This window comes from Mustela nigripes, chromosome 12 (assembly GCF_022355385.1).
Source record: "Mustela nigripes isolate SB6536 chromosome 12, MUSNIG.SB6536, whole genome shotgun sequence".
Taxonomy (NCBI): Eukaryota; Metazoa; Chordata; class Mammalia; order Carnivora; family Mustelidae; genus Mustela; species Mustela nigripes.
This window is the reverse complement of record NC_081568.1, coordinates 38,053,322-38,077,466: the sequence shown is the minus strand read 5'-3', so window position 1 is coordinate 38,077,466 and position 24,145 is coordinate 38,053,322. Positions and strand designations below refer to the sequence as shown.

The 24,145-nt window shown below is 38.0% G+C and overlaps 1 protein-coding gene and 1 pseudogene across 1 annotated transcript in view; both read right to left on the bottom strand.

Moving 5' to 3' along the window:
* ITGA1 (integrin subunit alpha 1) overlaps positions 1-24,145 on the bottom strand; it is a 166,465-nt gene that overhangs the window by 56,529 nt on the left and 85,791 nt on the right. Inside the window, exons 7-9 of the mRNA XM_059417104.1 lie at positions 22,281-22,429; positions 18,810-18,960; positions 3,819-3,984 (exon numbers count right to left, since the gene is read on the bottom strand). Of these exons, the coding sequence (XP_059273087.1) occupies positions 3,819-3,984; positions 18,810-18,960; positions 22,281-22,429 (466 nt within the window). The remainder of the gene's footprint in view (positions 1-3,818; positions 3,985-18,809; positions 18,961-22,280; positions 22,430-24,145) is intronic.
* On the bottom strand, positions 13,975-16,233 carry LOC132027768 (dnaJ homolog subfamily A member 1-like; annotated as a pseudogene).

Below are 24,145 nucleotides of genomic sequence, written 5' to 3'. Positions count from 1 at the left end.
TAAATTCTGGTGGTAGATATCACTCACAAATTGGGAGGAACTTTTTGATGAGCTCTAGGCTGCATGATGTACAATCACGTATTTTTTTTAAGAGTCTGTACCTATTTTATTTTATTTTATTTTAGTCAATGGTCTGTATGAGGTTCAGTAGCAAGCATTAGATCTTTTTAGCTTTCTAAGAGCTCCCTGAATCTGAAAAGTTTTTAATGAGGATTTCTATGGGCAAGATTCTATACCCATTTTTAGGCTCTTTATTGAGATACAGAGATAATCAGAGCATTCCATGGAAAATGTGCTACTCTCAAAATATTCACCAACCCAAAGCCACAACCTCCTAAGGGGATTGCGGGAATGTTGATTCATTTACTTTTAGTAGGGAGTTACTGATTTATCTGGCTTTGCAAATAAGTTAAAAATAGTGCATAATTGTAACAGCCAGTCTGCCTTTTCATTGAGGCATGAGAATAATTAAATTTGTGAAATAAAACTTATTTACTTGCTATCTGCTATCATAAATCTGTTAACAAATACATCAGTGATTGCCTTTTTTAAGGACTAGGTTAAATGGGGATATCAATCTAGAATTCAAATGTATCGTTTTAATTTCATGTATGAATTATCCTCTAATTTAAATGACTGAAGGGCATTTTAAGTTTTTAAGTCCATAATGCTTTATGGTGTCTTTTTTTTTTTTTTTTTTTAGATTTTATTTGTTTATTTGTTTATTTGACAGAGATCACAAGTAGACAGAGAGGTAGGGAGAGAGAGAGAGAGAGAGAGGGAAGCAGGCTCCTCGCTGAGCAGAGAGCCCGATGCGGAACTTGATCCCAGGACCCTGAGACCATGACCTGAGCCGAAGGCAGCGGCTTAACTCACTGAGCCACCCAGGTGCCCTTTATGGTGTCTTTTTATTTATCTTGCAAGGCCAACTGCAAGAGAGCAGCAGCAAACACCTACATATTTCCAGTACCTCCTCCTGATGCTGTTCTGCTTACAGCTGAGAACAGAGAGAGGGGAGCTGTGTGACGTTTTGCCTGCTGTACTGTCCTCATGGTAATAGCATCTCGCACATCTCTAAACTTCTTGCTGTCAACTCCTCCCAGGATTGTTCATGAGTACTGAGATAACCACTCGCCCCACTGCTCAGCATGTGCTTAGGAATTTCAGCAATTTCCCCAACTTTTGCTGGGAAAGGGAGACAGACCATTTTCTGGTTTTGATTGGTCAGGTTGGTGGCCTGTTCTCATCACTAGGTGGCGCTGTCTGTGGCAAGCAGGAATTTCATAATCCCTGCTATTTACCACCTAAAGATAAATGTTGATAGGAAGTGGACACTTCTCAAGTAACAAGGAACTGAAATCCTTTCTGCTGTCCTTATGAAGAAAATCCGAAACAGGCTAGTCAAAACACTGCATTTGGTTAGGCCTGAAAGTGCAGCAGTAAAGATGTGGGAGACATTTTAATCTGAGGGCATTTAAAAAATAATTTTGCTTCTAAATATACAGACTTCTTACAGTTTCCGGGCATTCCAACATGTAATCTTTAACTCATGGTGTGGTTAGTTTAGAAGCAACACAAAAATGTAATTTAAGGAGAATTGGGCTCCTCTTCCCACAACTGCTGATGTAGGCTTCATCTCTACAAGTTCTATAAGGTTATATTTATTTGCTTACTTAAGATGAGGTTTAAAATGGAAACTGTATTATGTTTAACTATCTAATGTAACAATCATTTTCATTTAAATAGTCTTTATGGACTGTTTCTTTCCTATCATGTATCACATTATTGACTTATCAGATCGCACTATTAAAAATAAAAAAGTACACAATGATTTGGAAAACTTTGTATATGTCCCTGAGACCATCAAAGCTTATGGTCTGGCCTATTAGTAAATGACACTGGGATAGCTACTGTGAGACCAAAGCCACTTAAAAGTGACTTGTGCAAAGAATGCAGGACAGCCAAGTAATTTAAAAGCAGCTGCGACTTCAGATGGATAAGTAATTCAAGTGCTCTGTTTCCAAGGGTACAGGAGAAAAGCAGACAGGGCAAAAGGGAAGCAGAGAAATGAAATCTGCATGGGCTGTAGCTGCTCATCAAATCTAAACCAAATCTGTCACTTATGGGTCATGTTCCAGTCATGAAATCAGCAGGGCGAGTCATCACCAGCATTTTTTTAATTGAAAGAGAAGAGAGAATGAAAATGAGAAACTATCAGAGTGCTTTGTACATAATAAGAGTGGTTTTGTGAAATTCTGTTTTATTCTTCTACTTATATGTATGTGCACTAGATCATGCAGAAGTGGAAAAATTTTCCCTTCCTCCATTCCAGGTTTCTTGGCCGGTTTAATAATTAACTTGACCTAAAACAGACGAGGCGAACAAAAATAAATTTATTTTCATATGGGACCCCCCAAAATATGAGATGGAAGGGCAAGTGGGGTCAATTGACTCTTATATGCCCTCCTGACCTAAGGCCTGGGATAGGTACCAGGGGACCTTAAAGGGAGGAGGGCAGTTGACAGGACATAAGAAGCACAGATGTTTAGTAATTAGAAGTTTGCCCTGCCACGCAGGCAGGTCTTTCCAAGCAAAAAGTTGTCCTTGGTTATAGCTCTTTTTCTGAGCCAGGGCACTTATGTAAATTATTTTAGGTAGTTAAGGAAGAGGTTAAAGTTTTTCCCCAGTCCGCTGGGTCTTGATTACCTTCAGCTCAAAATAATCTACGTGTTAAAGTGACATAGTTTGGGGTGGCCTACTTTACTCCCCTTTAGTGACCCATGATAATAAATACACTACGCCTTGTGACTCTTTCCTTTCCATACATTTTAATATGCTGTCATTGGTCAGTTTTTTGCATTTTCCTGGTCATTTGATGCTCAATCAAAGTGGTCTACCTTGTTTTACTTAATGCCTTTCTCATTTTATCTTTCTGTTCCCCATTATCAGGTCATATCAGGATGACTGACAATGTGGTTTTGAATTTCTGTGTTGAAGATGAAAGCAACAGTAGTTCCATCTGTCCTCACAAGGACAGGGCCCACTGAATTCGGATGAGGCATAAGAGTAGAATTCTCTGGAAAAAGGGAAAGAAGCATGTTCTTTTAGTCTCCACTTATCAGAGAATATGAAAAAGAGGCTTTTTTTTTTTTCCAGTTTTCCCGGCATAACAATTCCAGACTTATTTTTTTTTTTGTCAGGCAAGGGCTAGTTTCAAAGTAATTTGTTACTTGACATCTACCAAAGGCAGAGGAAGGAATGCCATGACTCATTATCCTCAGTAGCCAATCATCATTGCAAAAATCAAAAAAATCTATAAAAAAGAATTATGACTTAGACAAATATAGTGAAGCAATGTTTTGCTGTTGTGGGAGTTGAGACAGAGTTCCATAAAGAACTTTAAAGTAGGCAAGAAGCAAAACAGGAGAAAATAAATGAACAACGAAGTTACTGCAAACAAGAAACAGTTCCACAGAAGCCCAGAATAACACAAACATATGAAAAAAGAAAACTTGAGCTAGTGCCCCCATTTTCTAAACCTGTGTCCCAGAAAAGGACTAACACATGCAGGCACATTTTTGTTCTGGTGAATCTACACTGACCATTGCCTCCCTTCAGCCGGCTTACAAAGAGAGCTGCCGACAGACACGGTGCTGTGTGAGATAGCCATCTCAGGGAAGGATTTACATAAAAGGCACTATTCCATGCTGGCTGGAATAGTGCATGAGCCATATAGTAGTAGGAATAAATACTAAAACCCCATTACACTGAGTTTACACTGTAGAGAGAACATGTAGGATTATAAGAACTAGTCATACCTTCCAAGGCAAATATTCTTTCTCCCAGAGCTTCCACAATGGTAACTAGAGCCAGTTCATCAGAGACATTGAAGAAATGCTTCTCGGTGGGTTCACTTGCAATTGATTTGATTTCTTCCACAAATTTTTCAGTGCTTAAATTTCCTCTGTTATAGCTCCCAAGAATCTAAGACACGACAAAATGGCAAGAATGTATTTTAAATTCTATGTGTTAAATAAGGATCCCAAGCATTTCGTCAATAAACAAGAGAGTGTGTAGTACCTTAATGTAATGCGGTTTTTATGTACTTCCACATTCCTGGAAGAACAATCTTCAGGATATGTAGATTCCTTAATATTAATTGTTATATACTATGATTCATGTAGGAAAATATAAAGGGCAATCTTGTATGTTTGTGGAAGTTTCTTCTCTTGCATTTCTGTGTCCCTGTTTAGGAAAAGCTCTATCTTTTTTTTTTTTTTTAATTTAATTTAAAAAATATTTTTATAAACATATAATGTATTATTATCCCCAGGGGTACAGGTCTGTGAATCGATAGGTTTACACACTCCCAGCACTCACCATAGCACACACCTTCCCCAATGTCCATAACCCTACCACCCTCTCCCGACCCCCCTCCCCCCAGCAACCCTCAGTTTGTCTTGTGAGATTGAGAGTCTTTTATGGGTTTGTCTCCCTCCCGATCCCATCTTGTTTCATTTATTCTTTTCCTACACCTCAAAACCCCCACGTTGCATCTCCACTTCCTCATATCAGGGAGATCATATAAGTCAATCAGAGAAAGACAACCATCATTGATTGATTGACTTTCTCTGATTGACTTATTTCACTAAGCATGATACCCTCTAGGAACAGCTCTATCTTTAAAGTCTGACAATTCAAAAGTAAGTTACGGTTTCTGAATGTCTCTGGTATTATTCCAGCCCATGCCTCCGCCATTTGCTGGCAAAATCAATTAGCAAGTGAGTTACTTGATCTTGAAGAGGCAGTTCTTCCTGATAATCTTACCGAGAGGCAGTCCCACACATATATTTTTTAAACAGATGATAAAATAGATAGTAATCTAACTTGGCAATCTAGAAAATAAACAATCAGGAGATTCCTGTTTGAAACCAAATGCTCAAGACAGGGACACCCCTCCACACCCCCCACCCTTTTTTATAGAGAAGAAAGGCAGGAGTTATCTGTTATAGTTCACTGTAATTATTTAGATGTCTCAGCAGGTTTTCTCAAACACCTATTTTATTTTTTAAGTAAGGTTTACTGAAATATAACTTATATACAGTAAAACTCACCCTTTTTAGTTATACAATTCTGAGTTTTGACAAACCCACACAGTTGTGTTACTACCACTTCAAGAGGTAAAACATTTTTCTTTTTTTTTTTTTAAAGATTTTATTTATTTGACAGAGAGAGAGATCACAAGTAGGTAGAGAGGCAGGCAGAGAGAGAGGAGGAAGCAGGCTCCCCGCTATGCAGAAAGCCTGATGCGGGGCTCGACCCCAGGACCCTGAGACCCTGACCTGAACTGAAGGCAAAGGCTTTAACCCACTGAGTCACCCAGGCACCCCAAGATGTAGAACATTTCTATCAGTGTCCCCTCTTGCCCCTTTGCAGTCAATCTCTTCCAACCCCTAACTCTTACAAACCTCAATATATTTTCTGTCCCTAAGGCTTTGCTTTTTCCAGAATGTTATATTTATGGATTCATATAGCATGTAGTCTTTTGTGCCTGACTCCTTTTATTTGCAGAATGCTTCTGAGAATCATTCATGTTGTCCCATGTATAAGAAGTTCAGGATTTTTTTATTGCTAGTAGGGTTCCATTGGGTAGATGCACCCAAATTGGAAACAAACCAAATGTCCATATAAAGTATGGGACAAATTGTGGTAGATTAATACAATGTATATTAAAAAAATGAATGACTGATGCACAATATATCATGGGCAATCATTATGTTGGGTGAAAAGTTAGACACAAAAGAGTATATACTATATGATTTCATTTACATAAAATAGAATAGGCTACTTAAGCTGTGGTGGTCTAAGTCACACCAGTGGTTACTACAGAAGTGAGTATTAAAAATATGGAAGTATAGGGAACTTTCTGGGGGGTGATGGAAATGTTCTGTATCTTGATTGAGGTATCAGTCACATGGGTGTATGCAATTATCTAAACTCATTAATTTGTTTACTTTGTACATAATTTTCACATTGAAATTCTGCATTTCATTGTATGTGTTAATTAAAAAAACAAATGAACTTTGATGGCTTATAATAATATGGATGAATCTTAGCAATATTAAATTTTAAATGTCTTAAAATACTATATGCAATATGACACACTTTTTATAAAGTTAAAAAAAGGAAGACTTGGAATTTTTTTTTAACTATGTATAGATACCAAGAGATTAGAAAAGCAAAACAAGAGATGAGTACAGTATTTGGGCTGATGGTTATCAGGTAGAGGATGCCAGGTGGTGAATGTAGTCAGGCCCATAGACAGTTATTATACTGGATACTTAAAATATGTATACAGGTATAATAATAAACATGGAAACCTATGAAGTGGGCCATGCTTTCACAAATGATGAGGTCTCCTAAACCAAGGATCATGATTAATTCAATTCTGTGCTCCTGGAATCCAAAAAACAAAGATAAGATCTTCAACTTTGTACTATTGCTTATTTTTAGAATAATCTACTCCTTGGGGACAAGAAAAGTCATGACCTCCAGCGACCATGAAGCTACTGGAAATTTCTAGCTTCACTTTCCATTTTTAAATCATGACATAGATTTGTCTAGCATCGTTAAACTGAGACTCTAGGGTGCCTTCAAAGTCCCACTGCAACACAGACCTGCAGTAGTCCCCAAACACAGTTCAGCATTATGGACTGGGTGGATCCTGGACACAAGGCGGGGCTGGCACAGGTGGAGGCAGCAGTCAGTCCTGGTCCTCACTGGGTCCCCCTCCCACAGACACCTGCCTCTCTCCTCTGAGAACCCTTTTCCCCCCCGACCTGCCACTGTCCTTAAGCTGCTTGTTCTAGGCATCTGCATGGATAAATGTCAGATTCAAAGTGGTAGATTTTAAAACTGGTATTTTTACTTAGAAGAACTGGTATTTTTATTTAGAAGGATACAACTTTTCACTTATAGTTAGAAAAAAGCTAAAATTACTGTTTTAGGTGTTGCGATTTATGATCTACCACATACTTGTTTTTTTGAATCATAAAATGTATGAGGATTTAGATTCATAACTGAATCATTAAAATGTACCCTAAATGTTAAAATGTGAGCACAAGAGTTGTGTGCCAGGTAGTAAGGCCGGAATTCAGAGAGTAGCTCTGGATTTGTCCTTAGTGAGAAAGTGCTGGGGGATTTATTCTTGGTTTCTCCCCCTGGCTTGACTCACACCCTCACCCCATTCCCACGGAATACTCGAGAGGAGTCTCGAGCAATACCGCCTATCAGCACACACAGGTTTTCACTGAGGCCCTTGTCTGTTCTTTAGTTCCACATCTACCTGTAAAATGCGTTCATGAGGCACAATGTGAAGAACTTTGTGCTACTTTGAAAAACTGGGCAATTTAGGAAAACTGGAGCTGGCTCTAAGGAAATCAGTACACTATTTGGGTAACTTTTGATTTTGAACCTAACTCTATACTCCTTGTCCAGGTTTAGGTAGAAAGGTCAAGGTCAGGAGTCTGAAAAATGGCACCAAAACACAAAAACTCAGACCCTGTCTACTTGGCTAGAAAGCAAATGACAACCATCAGAAATGGTTATATTTGAACGGAGACCACTGGTGCTTTTCCCACGTTAGCTACTTGGGAGAGAGTTAATGGAAATGAACGTAGAGAATTGTCCAGATTAGGGAGGGAAAACTCAAGGTCCACTTGTTCTTATTACATTGAACAAATTCTCTCTTATACTTAAAAACAATTAAGATGGTTGCCTTATAGTTGAGGATTTCCCCACATCTAGATGGACATGCCCCAGGGAAAGCACGGAAAAGGCAGGAAACAGTCTCCAGCCTCCAGAGCCTCCGTCACACCTATGTGTCCATTTCAGGATCACTGGGTTCTTGCCCAACACCTTACTCAACACCCTGTATTCTCACATACTGTTAGGTTCCTCTTTTGTCAGCAGCTTTGCTATGCATGGATTTCTTTTAGATTCATACAAATTCAACCTCATGTGAAGCTCTCTGGGTACCCATTGTTTCACTTAATTTATCTTAGAAGTTTTTGACATCCTGGGCTGGAAAGTCACCATCTTTCCCCCTTAGTCCCTGTTGAACATATTCTAGATTCACTGTCACATTGACAAGTAAACTTCCATTTCACTTATGAAGTGACGCATTTGAAAATACACATAAAAATTGTAAAGATGTTTGGTCCATGCATGGTTGAGATTCTTAATTGTGATGTAAATGTTATCAGACACTTAGTGCTCTATGTGAACTTGGATAAAGTTCAATGGGAAAAATGCCCAAGTGACATTCTTAAATAATAAAACATAAATGGAGCATGAGAGTATGTATTTTGAAGGAGATATAAGAGGAAAATGTTCCTAGGAAGTGCTGTGACTTGCATCCAGTTTGAACTATTTTGTATTACAGAATAAGAAACGAAAACGGAAATGTATTTTGATCCTTCACCCAAGGATCCAGTGTTTGCAGAAACATTATTTTCTATGAATGAGAAGAATACAAAATAATACTTACAAATCACTTCTGTTTCACTTTGTACAAATATGTCAAGCCCCGGCATTTGGTATTCTGTTAATATTTACCTCAGGTAGACATTCAGAATTGAAGTTCCCTTGAGGCAGATGTGTCAAATGTAAAGTGTGTAATACATTTACATGTACTACTGTGTCTTTTGTGTGCAAATGAATGCAATGCTAAAATACTTTCTAACTTCTCTTATTTTCATGTGAATGCTGTAAATGATCACATTTCAGAGTCATTATAATCCCAGCCATTATCATCTCAGAATAGAATATGAATGTAAAACAGTTTCCTGCTGGCAATGTCTAGTATCCTCAGGTAACAGAATACAGACCATGTAGAATACATACCAGTTTAGGACCCTCACCAAATCTGAGAGTTTAATGGGTCATGTTTGCAGTCTTATCATAGAGTGCTTAAATTTTCAACAGTCAATTATTTTGGGGTATTGTCTCCCCAAAACACACCTTTGTGGTGTTCAGGATCAAATGGTAAGTTAAAAAAAAATTGAGTAGGAAGAACAGCCCAGGTGATAATAGGAGCAGACCCCCAGGTATATTTGAAGCATGAACGTAGCTTCAGAAATGCCTAAAACCTTTCTGTGTGAATGCACAAGGAGAGAAAATAAAATAACTGTCTTATTTCCTAGTTTGACACAAACTAAAAAATACAAGTTTCACCAGGGAAAAGAAACATGAATTGGGAAAATAACAGTTCTTGCTGAAGTGAAATTTTCCTATACATTATTTATAAAATATTAAAGAGCAATGTAACAATAATTCATTGATTAAAACAGGAAAAGAAGCCAGGATATTATGATTCTCTAGGAAAATCAATGCAATTATGAGAATGCTTTTTGGCCAGATGGGAGGCAAAGTATGAATTATCAACTAGGGATCCAACCAAGGGAACACAGTGACTTAAGGACAAAAAATACTGTATATGTAGCCAGACACCCTGTAAAAGTGATATAAGTTTCACTTAAAATTAAGTCATTCATTGATAGGTACAGTATCTGCTTTCCAGTGAATTTTTTTTTTAATGTTGTCAATGCTGCTGATGGTTTATTCAAATCATTGCCTGCTACAGTGGTACCTGGAAAGCCAGACTATATTCTTTGGGAGGAAGCTGAACAAATGATAGAACTTCTGATATCCAGTTGTCTGGGATAAACTGGGCATACACTTTTGCACACTGAAAAGACTAGCCATAGACTCTCTGGCCAGTATCACTGAGTGAAGCCTGGACCTATGGAATTATCTCAATCACAGAAGAGATCAAAATAGTTATAGCAATTATTATAGTAAGGAGAGGTACTAATGGATCGATAGTAATTGGCAAAAGATAATTTATAGTAACAACAAGGGGAAAAAGAAACAATTAAGTATTTTAATTTTTCACATCTGTATCCCAAATAAAAAAGAACATTGTTGGAAATTTGGGCTCGCTCCATAGTTTGGCTATGGTTGATAATGTTGCTATAAACATCAGGGTACAGGTACCACTTGGCACCTGTATTTTTGTATCCTTTGGGTAAATACCCAGTAGTGCATGCTGGATTATAGAGAAGTTCCATTTTTAACTTTTTGAGGAACCTCCATACTGTTCTCCAGAGTGGCTGTACCAGTTTGCATTCCCACCAAGAGTGAGGGGGGTTCCTCTTTCTCCACATCCTCACCAACACATGATGTTTCTTGTGTTGTTCATTTTAGCCATTCTGACTGGTGTGAGGTGGTATCTCACTATGGTTTTGATTTGTATTTCCCTGATGATGAGTGATGTTGAGCATCGTTTCAACATTGATGTCTTCTTTGGAGAAGTGTCTATTTGTGTCTTCTACCCATTTCTTAACTAGTTTATTTGTGTTTTGGTGTTGATTTTGATAAGTTCTTTATAGATTTTAGATATAACACTATCAAAATGGATAAAGAAGATGAGATACACACACATATATATATATATGCACACATATATAGACACACAATGGAATATTACTCAGCCATCAGAAGATGAAATCTTGGGGCACCTGGGTGGCTCCGTGGGTTAAAACCTCTGCCTTTGGCTCAGGTCATGATCCCAGGGTCCTGGGATTGAGCCCCATATTGGGCTCTCTGCTCAGCAGGGAGCCTGCTCCTCCCCTCCCCCACTCTCTGCCTGCCTCTCTGCCTGCCTGTGATCTCTGCCTGTCAAATAAATAAATAGGATCTTAAAAAAAAAAAAAAAAGAAAAGAAAATGAAATCTTGCCATTTGCAACAACATGGATGAGGCTAGAGTGTATTATGCTGAGTGAAATAAGTCAGATAGGGAAAGACAAACACTATATGATTTCCCTCATATGTGGAATTTTAGAAACAAAACAGAGGAACGTATGGGAAGGGGGAAAAGAGGAAAACAAATCACAAGAGACTTTTAAAGATAAAGAACAATTGGAGGGTGATACAGAGAGATGGGAGGAGAATGGGTTAATGGGTAATGGGGATTAAGGAGGGCACTTTGGGATGAACACTGGTTGTTATATGTAAGTGATAAATCACTGAATTCTACTCCTAAAACCAATATTGCATTTGTACATTAACTAACTAGAATTTAAATAAAAAATTGAAAAGAAAAAAAAGAATATTTTTGCAATCAGAAGTTGCCTTATTTATAATCAAGTCATCTTGGTTATAAAATAAATACAGTCACCTTGTCCCTGGGAGTCAGTGAGTCAATTTTGTGTTCTGGGAGTTTGTCAGGGATGAATCACTCTTCTTCTTCCCTTCCTACAGTGGGGCAGGATGTCTTTCACTGATCATACTTTTGAAAGGAAAGGAGGAAATCTCACTGATGAAATGCTGGAAAACCATTATGTGTAATAGCTGATTCTTACAGTAAATACAAAAGATTTTGTTGAAAAACAACTTCGGTTAAACTCTTATAGTTCTGAAATTTTTTTCTTCCTGGGCTATTTAAAGAATCAATTTATATTAAGAAGACCCTCTCCTCCTAGGCTGAGGGCATGTGCTATGGAACTGAGAGCAAAAGGAAGGTTGTACACAGTTGTTAGTGAAGCTGAGATAAGGTTTGGGAGTCCATGGGGGAATCTCTGAAGGTTTCTGTGCAAGGGCACGACACAGTTTATCTCTAGCACCATGATTTTATTATTTCATGGTTGTAAACTCCTCTAGTTGAAGATCGTTAAGAAAAACAATATTTATTGGTTGCATAGCTTGCCATTGTGCTAGATGTTTTCAGTCATTATCTCACTGATTCTTTATCTGAGAGAGAGAAGAACAATACTTACCATTTATCTTTACAGATAAAGAAGATGAAGTTTCGAGTATTAAGTGACTTATCCACTGTCACAAAGGCAAAAAGGGAGCAAAGTTCTTTCTAGCTCCTAAATATACTCTTCTCTACTCTCCCTGCCTTCTTCTTATTTTAGAAAATGTCCATGGGTCTGTTGTTGTTTAAGGTTATAACACTATGGGGCAGGCTTAGTGTCTCTATGCTAGGTCTTATTGCTCACGTACAAGGGCTGGAGAAGACTGCGGTGCTCTTTGGTAGTCTGGAGAAGTGAGTAAAAACAGTTAGGGCAGTCCTGCCCCTTCCAGATATCTGCGGCGGCAAGAAAGAGAGATTGGGGGCTGGGGAAGAATAGCCCAGGGCAGTGGTATATGTGGTAAGTCAAGGGGCGTCTAGAGTCTTGGTCATGTAGCCTACAGCCACGAAACCTAATGTCCCTTGGTTTTCTCATTCATAAAATGGGAAAAGGAAAGTTTCCCTGCTCTCTTTGGAGTGCCATGAAGGATGAAGAAATGTATCTAGGACACAGAAAAAAAAAACCCAAAAACTATTCTAGGTTACATATGCATGATAATTTATTTTCCATATTTCCTTTTGAAAGGTAGAATTCTTACTTCTCTTTTTCTAAATGTCCCTCTTCATGGGGTGGCAACATGAAATTGAGCCATCTCAGTTCATGGAACTACTAAAAGTTGATTTAGAAAAAAAATCACTATTAAGAGGTAAAAAGCACTTTATCGCCTTTTTATTTTTTCCATTTTTGTGACACTAATATTAATAATAATAGATTGTTTTTATATTGATACAGAGCTTCTCACAAAGAGCTACAGTACTTGTATGTAATATCTTCTACATTATCAATTGCAGGCTAGGCTTTTCCTTGGAATTAAATGAAATTTGTTCTCTGATCCTTTCCCCCTTCTTGTCCAGCTTAAACGAAATTACAGAGAACATTTTAGAGCTGCTGGCTCCTTCACTTTGGCTGCACAGTTAGGGACTATGAAGTAGGGAGGAAATGGAAAGTTCGGCTTTGTAATGCCACCTGCTTTGGTTTTCTTTTTGACATTCCTCTGGCTATTTGGAGTCTTTTCTGGTTCCGTACAAGTTTTAGGATTATTTGTTCCAGCTCTGTGAAAAATGTCAATGGCATTTTGGTAGGGATTGCACTGAATGTGTACATTCCTCTGGGTAGCATAGACATTTTAGTAGTATTTATTCTTCCAATCCATGAGCATGGAATGGAATGTTTTTCCATTTCTTTGTGTCTTCTTCAATTTCTTTCATGAGTATTCTGCAGTTTTCTGAGTAAGGTCCTTTGTCTCTTTGGTTAGATTTATTGCTAGGTATCTTATGTTTTTCGATGCAATTGTAAAAGGGATCAACTCCTTCATTTCTCTTTCTTCTTTCTCATTGTTAGTGTATAGAAATGCAACCGATTTCTATGCATTGATTTTACATCCTGCCACTTTGCTGAATTCCTGTATGTGTTCTAGAGTTTTGGGGTGGAGTCCTTTGGGTCTTCCACATAGAGTATGATGTCATCTGTGAAGAGTGAGAGTTTGACTTCTTTGCAGATTTGGAAGACTTTTATTTCTTTTTGTTGTCTGATTGCTGGGGCTAGGATTTCTAGTACAATGTTGAACAACAGTGATAATAGTAGACATCCCTGCCAAGTTTTTGACCTTAGGGAAAGCTCTCAGTTTTTCCCCATTGAGAATAACATTTGCTGTGGTTTTTTAGTATATGTATTTTATGATACTGAGGCATGTTCCCACTATCCCTACACTGTGAAAAGTTTTAATCAAGAAAGGATATATACTTTGTCAAATGCTCTTTCTGCATCTATTGAGAAGATCATATGGCTCTTGTCCTTTTGTAATGTAGTGTATCATGTTGATTGATTTGCAGATGTTGAACCACCCTTATGGCCCAGGAATAAATCCCACTTGGTTATGGTGTATAATCCTTTTAATGTACTGTTGAACCCTATTGGCTAGTATCCAGGTTAGAGTTTTGGCATCTATGTCCCTCGGGGATATTGGTCTGTAATCCCCCCCCCTTTTTTTTCAGAGCTTTTATATTTGAGTTTATTCTTCATTTAACTTTCAAAACACTACTATAGTTGAATATTAAAACAAAAACAATAGTAAGTAGTGAGCTATGATTATAGTCCTTCACTCATTCACTACTGCACATAAAATGCCAGCAGTGTTATTCACTGGCCCCATTAAGAGGTCTGACACTGAACACCACCCCTGGGATGATGTTCATCATCCTCATATGCTTCCCCATTGTAATGGCACCGTCTTTCCTGATTTGGATCAAAGTCCACCAGTTCTACTTGGTCCATTTCATCAGTCTCTTCTACTTCCTTCCTCTCAGGTAGGAGTTTTTCCAGCAAAGAGAGTTTATCAGGAGACAGAAAGCCATTCTCAGGAAAATTTACCTTAAATTTGATGATGAGGCGACCCTTCTCATATGGCCTATGATAAATTGGCATGCCTTCATTTAGCACACACTTGATATCTCCATGCTTGACAATTTGACCTGGATGAGAGGTGATGACAATGGTTCGGTTGTCAAGAGTAGATATTGGCTTTTGAAAACCGCACAGTGCTTCAACCAGCTGTATGTCCATACACATGAAAAGGTCTTCTCCTCACCGAGTAAAAACAGCATGGTCCTTCTGATCTAAAACAATGATAATATCTCCTGGTTCCAGTCCTGGTTCTTGGTCTCCCTCACCATGGAATATTATCTTCTGGCCATCTTTCATGCCTTTGTCAATATGAACTAGAATCTTCTTCTCTTGAACTATCTTCCTTCCATTGTAGCTTTTACATCTATCTTTAGGACTGATCCGTTCCCCATGGCCCTGGCACTCCATGCACACAGACTGAATTTGCTGAACCATTCCAGGTCCTATCTGATGAATTCTTATTTGCATTTCAGTACCTTGGCAATTGGGACAACACTCAACTGCTCCTTTCTTACCACCTCAGCCTTCACATTTATCGCAAATCACATTCTTTTGCAGAGCTAGTTTTCTTGTTGCACCATTATATAAATCTTCTAAGGTTACTGAGAGCTGATGCACAACATTTTTACCTCTCCTTTCTCTCTGCATTCTTCCTCCTCCTCCAAAAAACATATCAAAGATGTCCATGGGGGAGCCAAAACCACCACCAGTTCCACCTTCTTTAATTGCCTGTTCACTTCCTTTGTCATATAATTCCCTTTTCTTTGCATCAGAGAGTACTTCATAAGCTTGAGAAATCTGTTTAAATTTCTCTCCTTCATTTGGATTCTTATCAGGGTGGTACTTCAAAGCCAGTTTCCTGTAGGCCTTTTTCAGTTCTTCTTGGGTGGCATTGGGTTTGACCCCCAAAACATCATAACAAGTGGTTTCTTTCACCATTTTCTACAGCCAGTGAGAGGGCCGAGGCCGATGTGGGGGAGCGGGAAGGAGCGCGTTGCTGGGCGCAGCTTGGGTAGCCGCTGCTCCTCCGCGTCTCACCAAGCGTTCTGGAAAGTTCCGCTGTAATTCCCTTTTTTGATGGGGTCTTTGTCTGGTTTGGGGATAAAGGTAATCCTGGTCTCATAGAAAGAGTTTGGAAGTTTCTCCTCCATTTCTATTTTTTGAAACAGCTTCAGAACAGGTATTAATTCTTTAAACGTTTGGTAGAATTCCCCTGGGAAGCCATCCGGCCCTGGGCTCTTGTTTATTGGGAGATTTTTGATTACTGCTTTAACTTTCTTCCTGGTTATGGGTCTGTTCAGGTTTTCTCTTTCTTCCTGTTTCAGTTTTAGTAGTTTATATGTCTGTAGGAATGTACCTATTTCTTCCAGATTGCCTAAATCGTTGGCATATAATTGCTCATAATATGTTCTTGTGATTTTTTGTATTTCTTCAGTGTTGGTTGTGATCTCTTCTCTTTCATTCATGCTTTTATTTATTTGGGTCCTCTTTTTTTTCTTTTTGATAAGCCTGGCCAGAGGTTTATCAATCTAATTCTTTTAAAGAACCAGCTCCTAATTTTGTTGATGTGATCTGTTCTGCTGTTCTTTTGGTTTCTATTTCATTGACTTCTTCTCTAATCTTTAATAAGTCTCTTCTCTTCCTGTTTTTAAGTTTCATTTGTTGTTCTTTTTCTAGCTCCCTTAGGTGTAAGGTTAGGTTATATATTCAAGACCTTTCTTGTTTCTTGAGAAAGGCTTGCATTGTTATACACTTCCCTCTTAGGACTGCCTTTGCTGCAACCCAAAGCTTTTGAACAGTTGTGTTTTCATTTTCCTTTGTTTCCATTTTTAATTAATTTTTTATTTTTTATAAACATATGTTTTTATCCCCCGGGGTACAGGTCTGTGATTCACCAGGTTTACACACTTCACAGCACTCACCAAAGCACATACCCTCCCCAATGTCCATAATCCCACCCCCTTCTCCCAAACCCCCTCCCCCCAGCAACCCTCAGTTTGTTTTGTGAGATTGAGTCACTTATGGTTTGTCTCCCTCCCAATCCCATCTTGTTTCATTGATTCTTCTCCTACCCACTTAAGCCCCCATGTTTCCATTTTTAAAAAATTCTTGTTAATTTCCCGGTTGACCCATTCATTCTTTAGTAGGATGCTCTCTAACCTCCTTGTATTTGAGCTCTTTCCAAATTTCCTCTGTGATTGAGTTCTGGTTTCAGAGCATTGCAGTCTGAGAATATGCAGAGAATGATCCCAATCTTTTGGTAACAGTTGAGACCTGATTTATGACTTAGTATAGGATCTATTCAGGAGAATGTTCCATGTGCATTCAAAAGCAATGTCTATTCTGTTGCTTTAGGATGGAAAGCTCAGAATACATCAGTAAAGTTCATCTGGTCTGGTGTGTCATTCAAAGCCCTTGTTTCCTTTTCTGCTGAGATGATCTGTCTATTGCAGTGAGTGGGGTGTTAAAGTCCCCTACTATTATTGTATTATTATTGATGTGCTTCTTTAATTTTCTTATTAATTGGTTTATATAGATGGCTGCTCCCATGTTAGGGGCATAAGTATTTACAACTGTTAGATCTTCTTGTTGCATAGGCACTTTAATTATGATATAGTATCCTTTCTCATCTTTTATTACAGTCTTTGGTTTAAAATCTAATTTGTCTGATATAAAGATTATCACCCAGCTTTCTTTTAATGTCCATTAGCATGCTAAATCCCTCACTTTCCATTCCCTCACTTTCAGTCTGGAGGGGTCTTTGGGTCTAAAATGGGTCTCTTACAGACAGCATATAGATAGGTCTTGTTTTTTTTTTAATCCAATCAGATACCCTGTGTCTTTTGATTGGGGCATTTAGCTTATTTACTTTCAGAGTAACTATTGAAAGATATGAATTTAGTGCCACTGTATTACCTGTAAAGTCCTTGTCTCTGTTTCTATAGATTGTTGCTGTTTCCTTTCTGTCTGTTACTTTTGGGCTCTCTCTCTTTGCTTAAAGGATCCCCTTTACTATCACTTGCAGGGTTGGTTTGGTGACCACAAATCCCTTTATTTTCTGTTTGTCCCGGAAGCTTTTTATCTTTCCTATTTTGGATGATAGCCTAGCTGGATACAGTATTCTTGGCTGCATATTTTTTTCATTTAGCAACTTGAATATATCATGCCAGTCCCCTCTGGTGTGCCAGGTCTTTGTGGATAGGTATGCTACCAACAGAATGTTTCTACCTTTGTTGGTTATGACATTTTTGTCCCTGAGCTGCTTTCAGGATTTTCTCTCTGTCTCTGAGATTTGCAAGTTTCACTATTACATATCATGGTGTTGACCTATTTTTATTGATTTTTAAATGGGGTTCTCTATACCTCTTGGACTTGAATGCCTGTTTCCTTCCCCAGATTAGGGAAATTTTCTGCTATAATTTGTGTAAATATACCTTCTGTCCCCCCCTCCACTCTCTTTCCTCTTCTTCTGGGATCCCAATTATTCACGTGTTGTTTCATTTTATGATATCACTTATCTCTCAGATTATCCCCTTGTGATATAGTAATTGTTTATCTCTCTTTTTCTCAGCTTTTTTATTCTCCATCATTTTGTCTTCTATATCACTAATTCTCTCTTCAGCTTTCTATATCAATAATTCTCTCTTCAGCTCATTTATCCTAGCAGTTAGAGCCTCCATTTTTTATTGCATCTCATTAATAAACTTTTTGATTCTGACTTGATTATAGTTCTTTTATTTCTCCAGAAAGGGATTCTCTAGGGTCTTGTATGCTTTTTTTCAAGCTCAACTAATATCTTTATAGTCATTATTCTGAACTCTAGTTCTTGACATCTTATTTATATCCATACTGATTAAGTACCTGGTAGTCAATACTGCCTCTTGTTCTCTTTTTTGAGGTGATTTTTTCATCTTGTATTTCCTCCAGAGAGTGGTCACTTTTCTATTTGTAGAGTTGCAGCTATTTTTTTCTTAGATATCTGGTTGAGTTTGTTTGTGTTCAGAATGACTTAATAGCTATCTAGCTGATTCTTGGGACCAGATGAAACTAAGGTCTCCTATACCTCCACCATCTTTGATTATTCTGCAGACAATGTATTTATTACTAGCACATTCTCAATTTCCTCCTTTCTTTCCTCCCTTCCTTTTTCTTCCTCCCTTCCACTTTCTCCTTTCCTTCCTCCCTCTTTTCTGCCCTTCCTCCATTCCTCCCTCCATCCTTCCAGTATTCTTTCCCCTGATGAGGGTCCTTTTCTCCTTTCCTGCACTTCTTTTTCCTTTCCTATTTCTGTCTCTTTCTTCCTCTTGTCCTTCCTTCCCTAGGACACAAAGGGAGCAAGACCCAATCCTGCCCCCACAGAGTGTACCTTCAAATGGAGAAGATTCTCCTTTACAACCTTGTTTGTGTAACTTTCATAAAATAATCATGATATGTACACACCTCTTATCTTCACACCAGAGTTTGAAAGCCATCTCTAGCCATATACTTACAGCTATGGAAAACCGCTGAATGTTTTCATCCTCACAGTCTTGGATGACCTTATTTAGTTGATGGTTGTCATGGGACTCCCCATCGGTCACAATTACCATGACTTTTTTAACTCCCCTTCTGGCACCCCGAGCTTCAGTGAAAGCCTCCTTCCTGAAGTGAACACAGAGGAAAGAGAAGCAAATAAAACACCATCCCTAGGTTAGGCAAATGGTAAATGAAAGAAAAACACTGACAACTCTAGTTAGAACAGTGCTGTCCCTCCAAGATCAACATTCACAACCATTATTCAAGCTGGGAGGCATGATGATTGTTATTTGTAATAGTTTTAGATTTCTCCCAGATGATGAAGAGGTCACCATTTTACTAATCATCACATATCCCATATACAAAGGGCAGCAGTATTTCATTCTTTGGAAACTTCTCAGGGAAGGTATGACTAGAGTACACATCAGATCTGGAGAAGTTCAGATCTTAAATACTTGCTCAGCCACTCTTTTCTCTATAAACACTCATTTATTCTGCTTTTGGCAGAAGTTTTTGCTTTGTCTTCATTTCCACCACATCTACTCTGATGTTTATAGAACAATATGGAAATCCTCTGTGCTGAGTTGACAAGATGGGAGAAAAAAGAATTTTGTATGGCTGTGAATGCTTGAGAGTTTTCTTGGATATGGAGGAAAATTGGACATAGCAATGAAAGACTGCTGATGGCTGTGGTATGAGTCAGTGATAGAGGAGGGCTGTGGGGCACAAGAGTGGATGGAGTACCTATGAAAGTTGTGGTCTGAACTAGGTTTTAGGACACTGGTTGCTGGGTGTGGGGTGGAAGAAAGTGGAACAAAAAGAAAATGAAAATGCTATAACCTAACTGCAAAAACAGAATTTTTTATTTAATTCAAAAAGCATTTATGGAAAGAGATGGAAGAGAAGTGAAATTAACAATTTTTGTTGTCTTGTGCTTCTACACACACACACACACGGGCATATTTTTTTCTATTTTCTTTTACTCACTCACATTCCTTTCTGGAGTCAAGTATATTTTACTTAGGAATGAAATAATGAAAAGATTTCATATAATATTTTTTAGATCTTTGTATAAAATGCAGCAATCATTATGCTGAATGATCCCTTTCAATATTTTTCCTTGGTCATGAGGACAAACAGCTGCAGTTTTTGATATGCCCCAAAAACACTTCTCTTAAACTAACCTTCCAAAGGGTTTGCACAATATACATTAGTTTTACTGTAGATACACAGTAAATATACACAATAGTAGGTAATTTGTGAGCAGGCTAAAAGATCTTGGTGATGTGGGCAAAGGGATTTTATCTCTGGTTATTTTCCTTTGAAAGGCTTGAATATAAATGTGAGAAGTTGTTAACAATTGTTGATTTGTTTGGTCAATACATAGGATTTTGTTATACTATTTTTTACATTTTTAAATTTTTGTTATAATTTTCAAAATAAAGAAGCTATTTTTAAAAAAGTAGGCCATTAGGGAAATACATATCTCTGCCCTCTACACTATAAAGATAGATTTTCTGACCTCTTTATATGTACAAACAAAGGTGAAAACAGATGTTAAAGTCCAGTCTTTAAATGAAATCCAGATATGGATATCATATAAGATTCAATCCTTTTTGCAGTCCTAACTCCTTAGAGGATTATCAAAACTTCCTAATTCTCTTAAAGATCCAGGCCATTACTGAAGGAACCTCAACCAGTGGAGATAATTAAAAGACATTTCTTAAAGAAAACCTGGTAGATCTAAACAAGGGTTGGTTTTATATAACGTAAGAGTAGCCACTGGCAGAACTCCTGCGTACACTCTCTCTGTTTCAAATATCTTCAGCAAATTGCCATTTACCCCCCAATACTAACACCCAATGAAAATAGAAGTTAAGCATTCTAACAAATTAAAAATACTGTTTGTAACTGGCCCTGCCAAAAGAACAATTAAAAATATGCTTCAATGTGAAAAACTAATATACAAGAAAGATACTTAGTAATACCATTATAGAGTTTTATTTATATAGAAAACTCAATAAACTATGTGTCCTACAGCTAGACCCTTTGTGAAACATGTAGGCAAAAACCATATAGGGTCATGGTATTTAGAGTGTATTTATGCAGAAGCAAAGCAGCCAGAATATTTCTTCAGTTAGTTTTTAAAGATGAATATTCATTCTTAAGTGGTTGCCTCTGGAAAATACACAGCTCCCTACAGGCTCAGAGCTTTTAAAGAACACTTTGATTTACTTTGAATGTGCAGTCACATTTAGTCAATTATTTAAGAGGGTGCATTTAGTACACCTCAACATGTGCACTCTTCGTGCATGCAAACTGGTGATCCTACAGGCAGGTAAATGTAAAATTACCCCATCTGTTTGTGGTTATTTTCTCTTGAGTTCCATGTAAGTAGAACCACATGCTTCTTTAACACTTACCAGTTCAATGCTGCATGTAAAATTTTAAATTTTTGAATATCCAACTCATTCTTTAGAATATCCATATTAACTATTTTAACCCCCTTAAAATACTGATCTTAGCAGGCAGGTGAAATGAAAGTGTGGCTAATTAGCTCTTTAAAACCAGAAGAGAGTCCAAAAGTTGAAGACACTTAACAGAAGGATCCTTAATATTAGTCAAACTTTATTAGATTTCCTGTGATTTTGGTATTGTTTAGTTTTTGTTCAGAACCTTACTAGCTTTAAAGGCAAATCAGGAAAAAAAATAGCAAGATATGAAAGAGTTGAATGCAGTTGGCAAAAATACAGAAAAAAATGTTTTACATTGTAATCGAAGTAGAGTTCTGTAGCTTTTCATAGAATGAAGTTCAACCAGAGTGGACATGTGCTTTCCACGGACGGTAGGAGGAAGAAAGGGATGTAAAGTAGAGGGGATTTGGAGAAAGGAAGAAAGTGTGCATGAATGATGAAGTTCTTACAACTCCTTTTAATCTTTGCACTGAAAATATTGTCAATTACAGGAATATTGAACTTGACCTCTTAAAAACTGTTACTTGAGAGTTCAATAGCCCTACACCAGGTACTGTAAAATTATGGACATATTAGGACATAAATACTGTGGAGTAGAAGTGGATGAATATTATCCTTTTTTTAAAAAAAAATGAGATTCCTAGAAACTGTAAACAAAGAACAAAGGGAAAAGATATTCACTAATATTATGTCTTAGTACCCAAGAACATGATGCAGCAGACTATAGCAATTTTTGTGACTGAATTTTCCATCATTCAACCTTCAGAATAAGAGGAAAGATATGAAGGGTGGGGAGACTATATCATAGAAAAACTTGGTCCTAAACCAGTTAGCTAATCAATGGGATCTAGTTTTTAAAAAGATGGCTTTAGATCTTGTCAAGGTAAATACTCAATCAACACTTCAAAGGGGTTGATTGTGAGTAGTTATTTTTGCAGTCTTTTACTTTGATTTATTTTTTAGTCCACATACCTGGCTGTGTCTATTCCAAGGGCTGTCATAGTCTGGCGGCCACCTCTCTGGATTATTTTATTTGCTGCAACAAGTACCTCTTCCGTTGAGGAGTACTTATTGAGGTTGAACTCATGGGTTACATTTTCTCCATACTGTACAATTCCAACCTGAAATACCAAGCCCACTGTGAGTTAGCCACCTAGCAATGTTCCATTATCAATTTTCTTTCTTTATTTAAAGATGTGGATCAAATATACATTTTTGTCTTTTAGTTTAAAAATTCATCAGTTTCATGAGTTTAAAATCATGAAAATGATTTTATCGTTTATCATAAAATCAGTTTAAAATTCATCAATTCATGAGTTTAAAAATTCATCAGTACACAAATCCTTCTCTTTTGACAGCAATAACCATTGCTACATGTGGATAGTTACAGCCCAGAGAACAAGAATGATAGTGCTGTTATTAAACTTCTCAAACAATTGGTTTATTTCTTCAGTAGTTTCTATTGAATGGGTCTGGCAGGCCTTGGGGGTGGGTGTAGAAGGTGCTGTATGCTGACCTGCTCTCTGCCTTCATGGAGCTTCTAAACTAGACAGAGACATAGAGTTTCAACCCATGATCATTCCAATGCATGTTCAACTGTGGAGAGGGCTGTATTGGAAAAGCTGCTTAGCAAGGAGAACCTAAGGTCCTACTTCAGAAGAGGCTCAGGGAAAGCCTCTTAGAAGTGATATTCAAGTTAAGACTGAAAGGTGCCAGGAGGGTGGAAACCTACTCTGGATGGAGGCTGAGTGGGAGGATGGGGTCCACACAAGGGGAATCTGTAGGTCCAGAAGAGGAGATGAGCAAAAAGCAGGGATGTCCTGAGAACCAAAAGGAAGTCAGTAAGCCTGGACCAGGCTGTGAGGGGAAGTGAAACAAGATGAGTCTGGATGAGTAATAAGTGGGGCATGTATCTGGGGAGGGCTCATACATGCTTCAGGCTTTATCTAGCTCAGATGTAGTTTCATTTCTCTCCTGCCATCCCTTCTCATCACCATCCCGTTTCATGTTCTCTGTCTTCCCTTTCTTTGTCTTGCCTCCCTCCTTTCACTCTGTCTTTTGCATAGACTGGATAATGTGGGCAGCTAACTGCAGAGCCACCGTAGAGTAAAATGATACAGAGGGTAAAGTGTCCTGATTTGATTTCTCTTGCTCCTTATTCTTCTCCTCTCCCCTAGAGATGCCCATTTTTCTTATTCATTTTTAATACCTTTCTTTAAATGTTGATGTGAACCAATAGACGAATCTACATCAAGAATTGTGACTGAAGATAACTTTTTATTTAATTTTCTTTCCCCAAAATTCAAGATTCAGAGGATTCTACACCCAAAGGAGTGTCTTTTTTTTTTTTTTTTTAAAGATTTTATTTATTTATTTGACTGACAGAGATCACGAGTAGGCAGAGAGACGGGCAGAGAGAGAGGGGGAAGGAGGCTCCCTGCTGAGCAGAGAGCCCGATGCGGGGCTCGATCCCAGGACCCTGGGATCATGACCTGAGCTGAAGGCAGAGGCTTCACTGAGCCACCCAGGTGCCCCCCAAAGGAATGTCTTAATGAAGAAATTCTGGGCACTACATTTCTTGGGTTGGGGAAGCTATTTGAGACAGGCTATTTTCTTTCCCAGGCAATTGTGTAGTTTGTTCATTGATAAAGTTGCCTCTTGCTTGCTTCAAACCCATCCTATTTCCAAGTCTGATCCTATTTCCAAGTGTCAGGGGGATCGACATCTACTTTCCAGCTTCCTTTGCAGATGTCACTGTTGTCAGAAATCTTCAGGCTTAATTACATGTTTGATTAAAAGGTACATTTCCACTACTGTGTCTTCTTGTAAGCCAGATG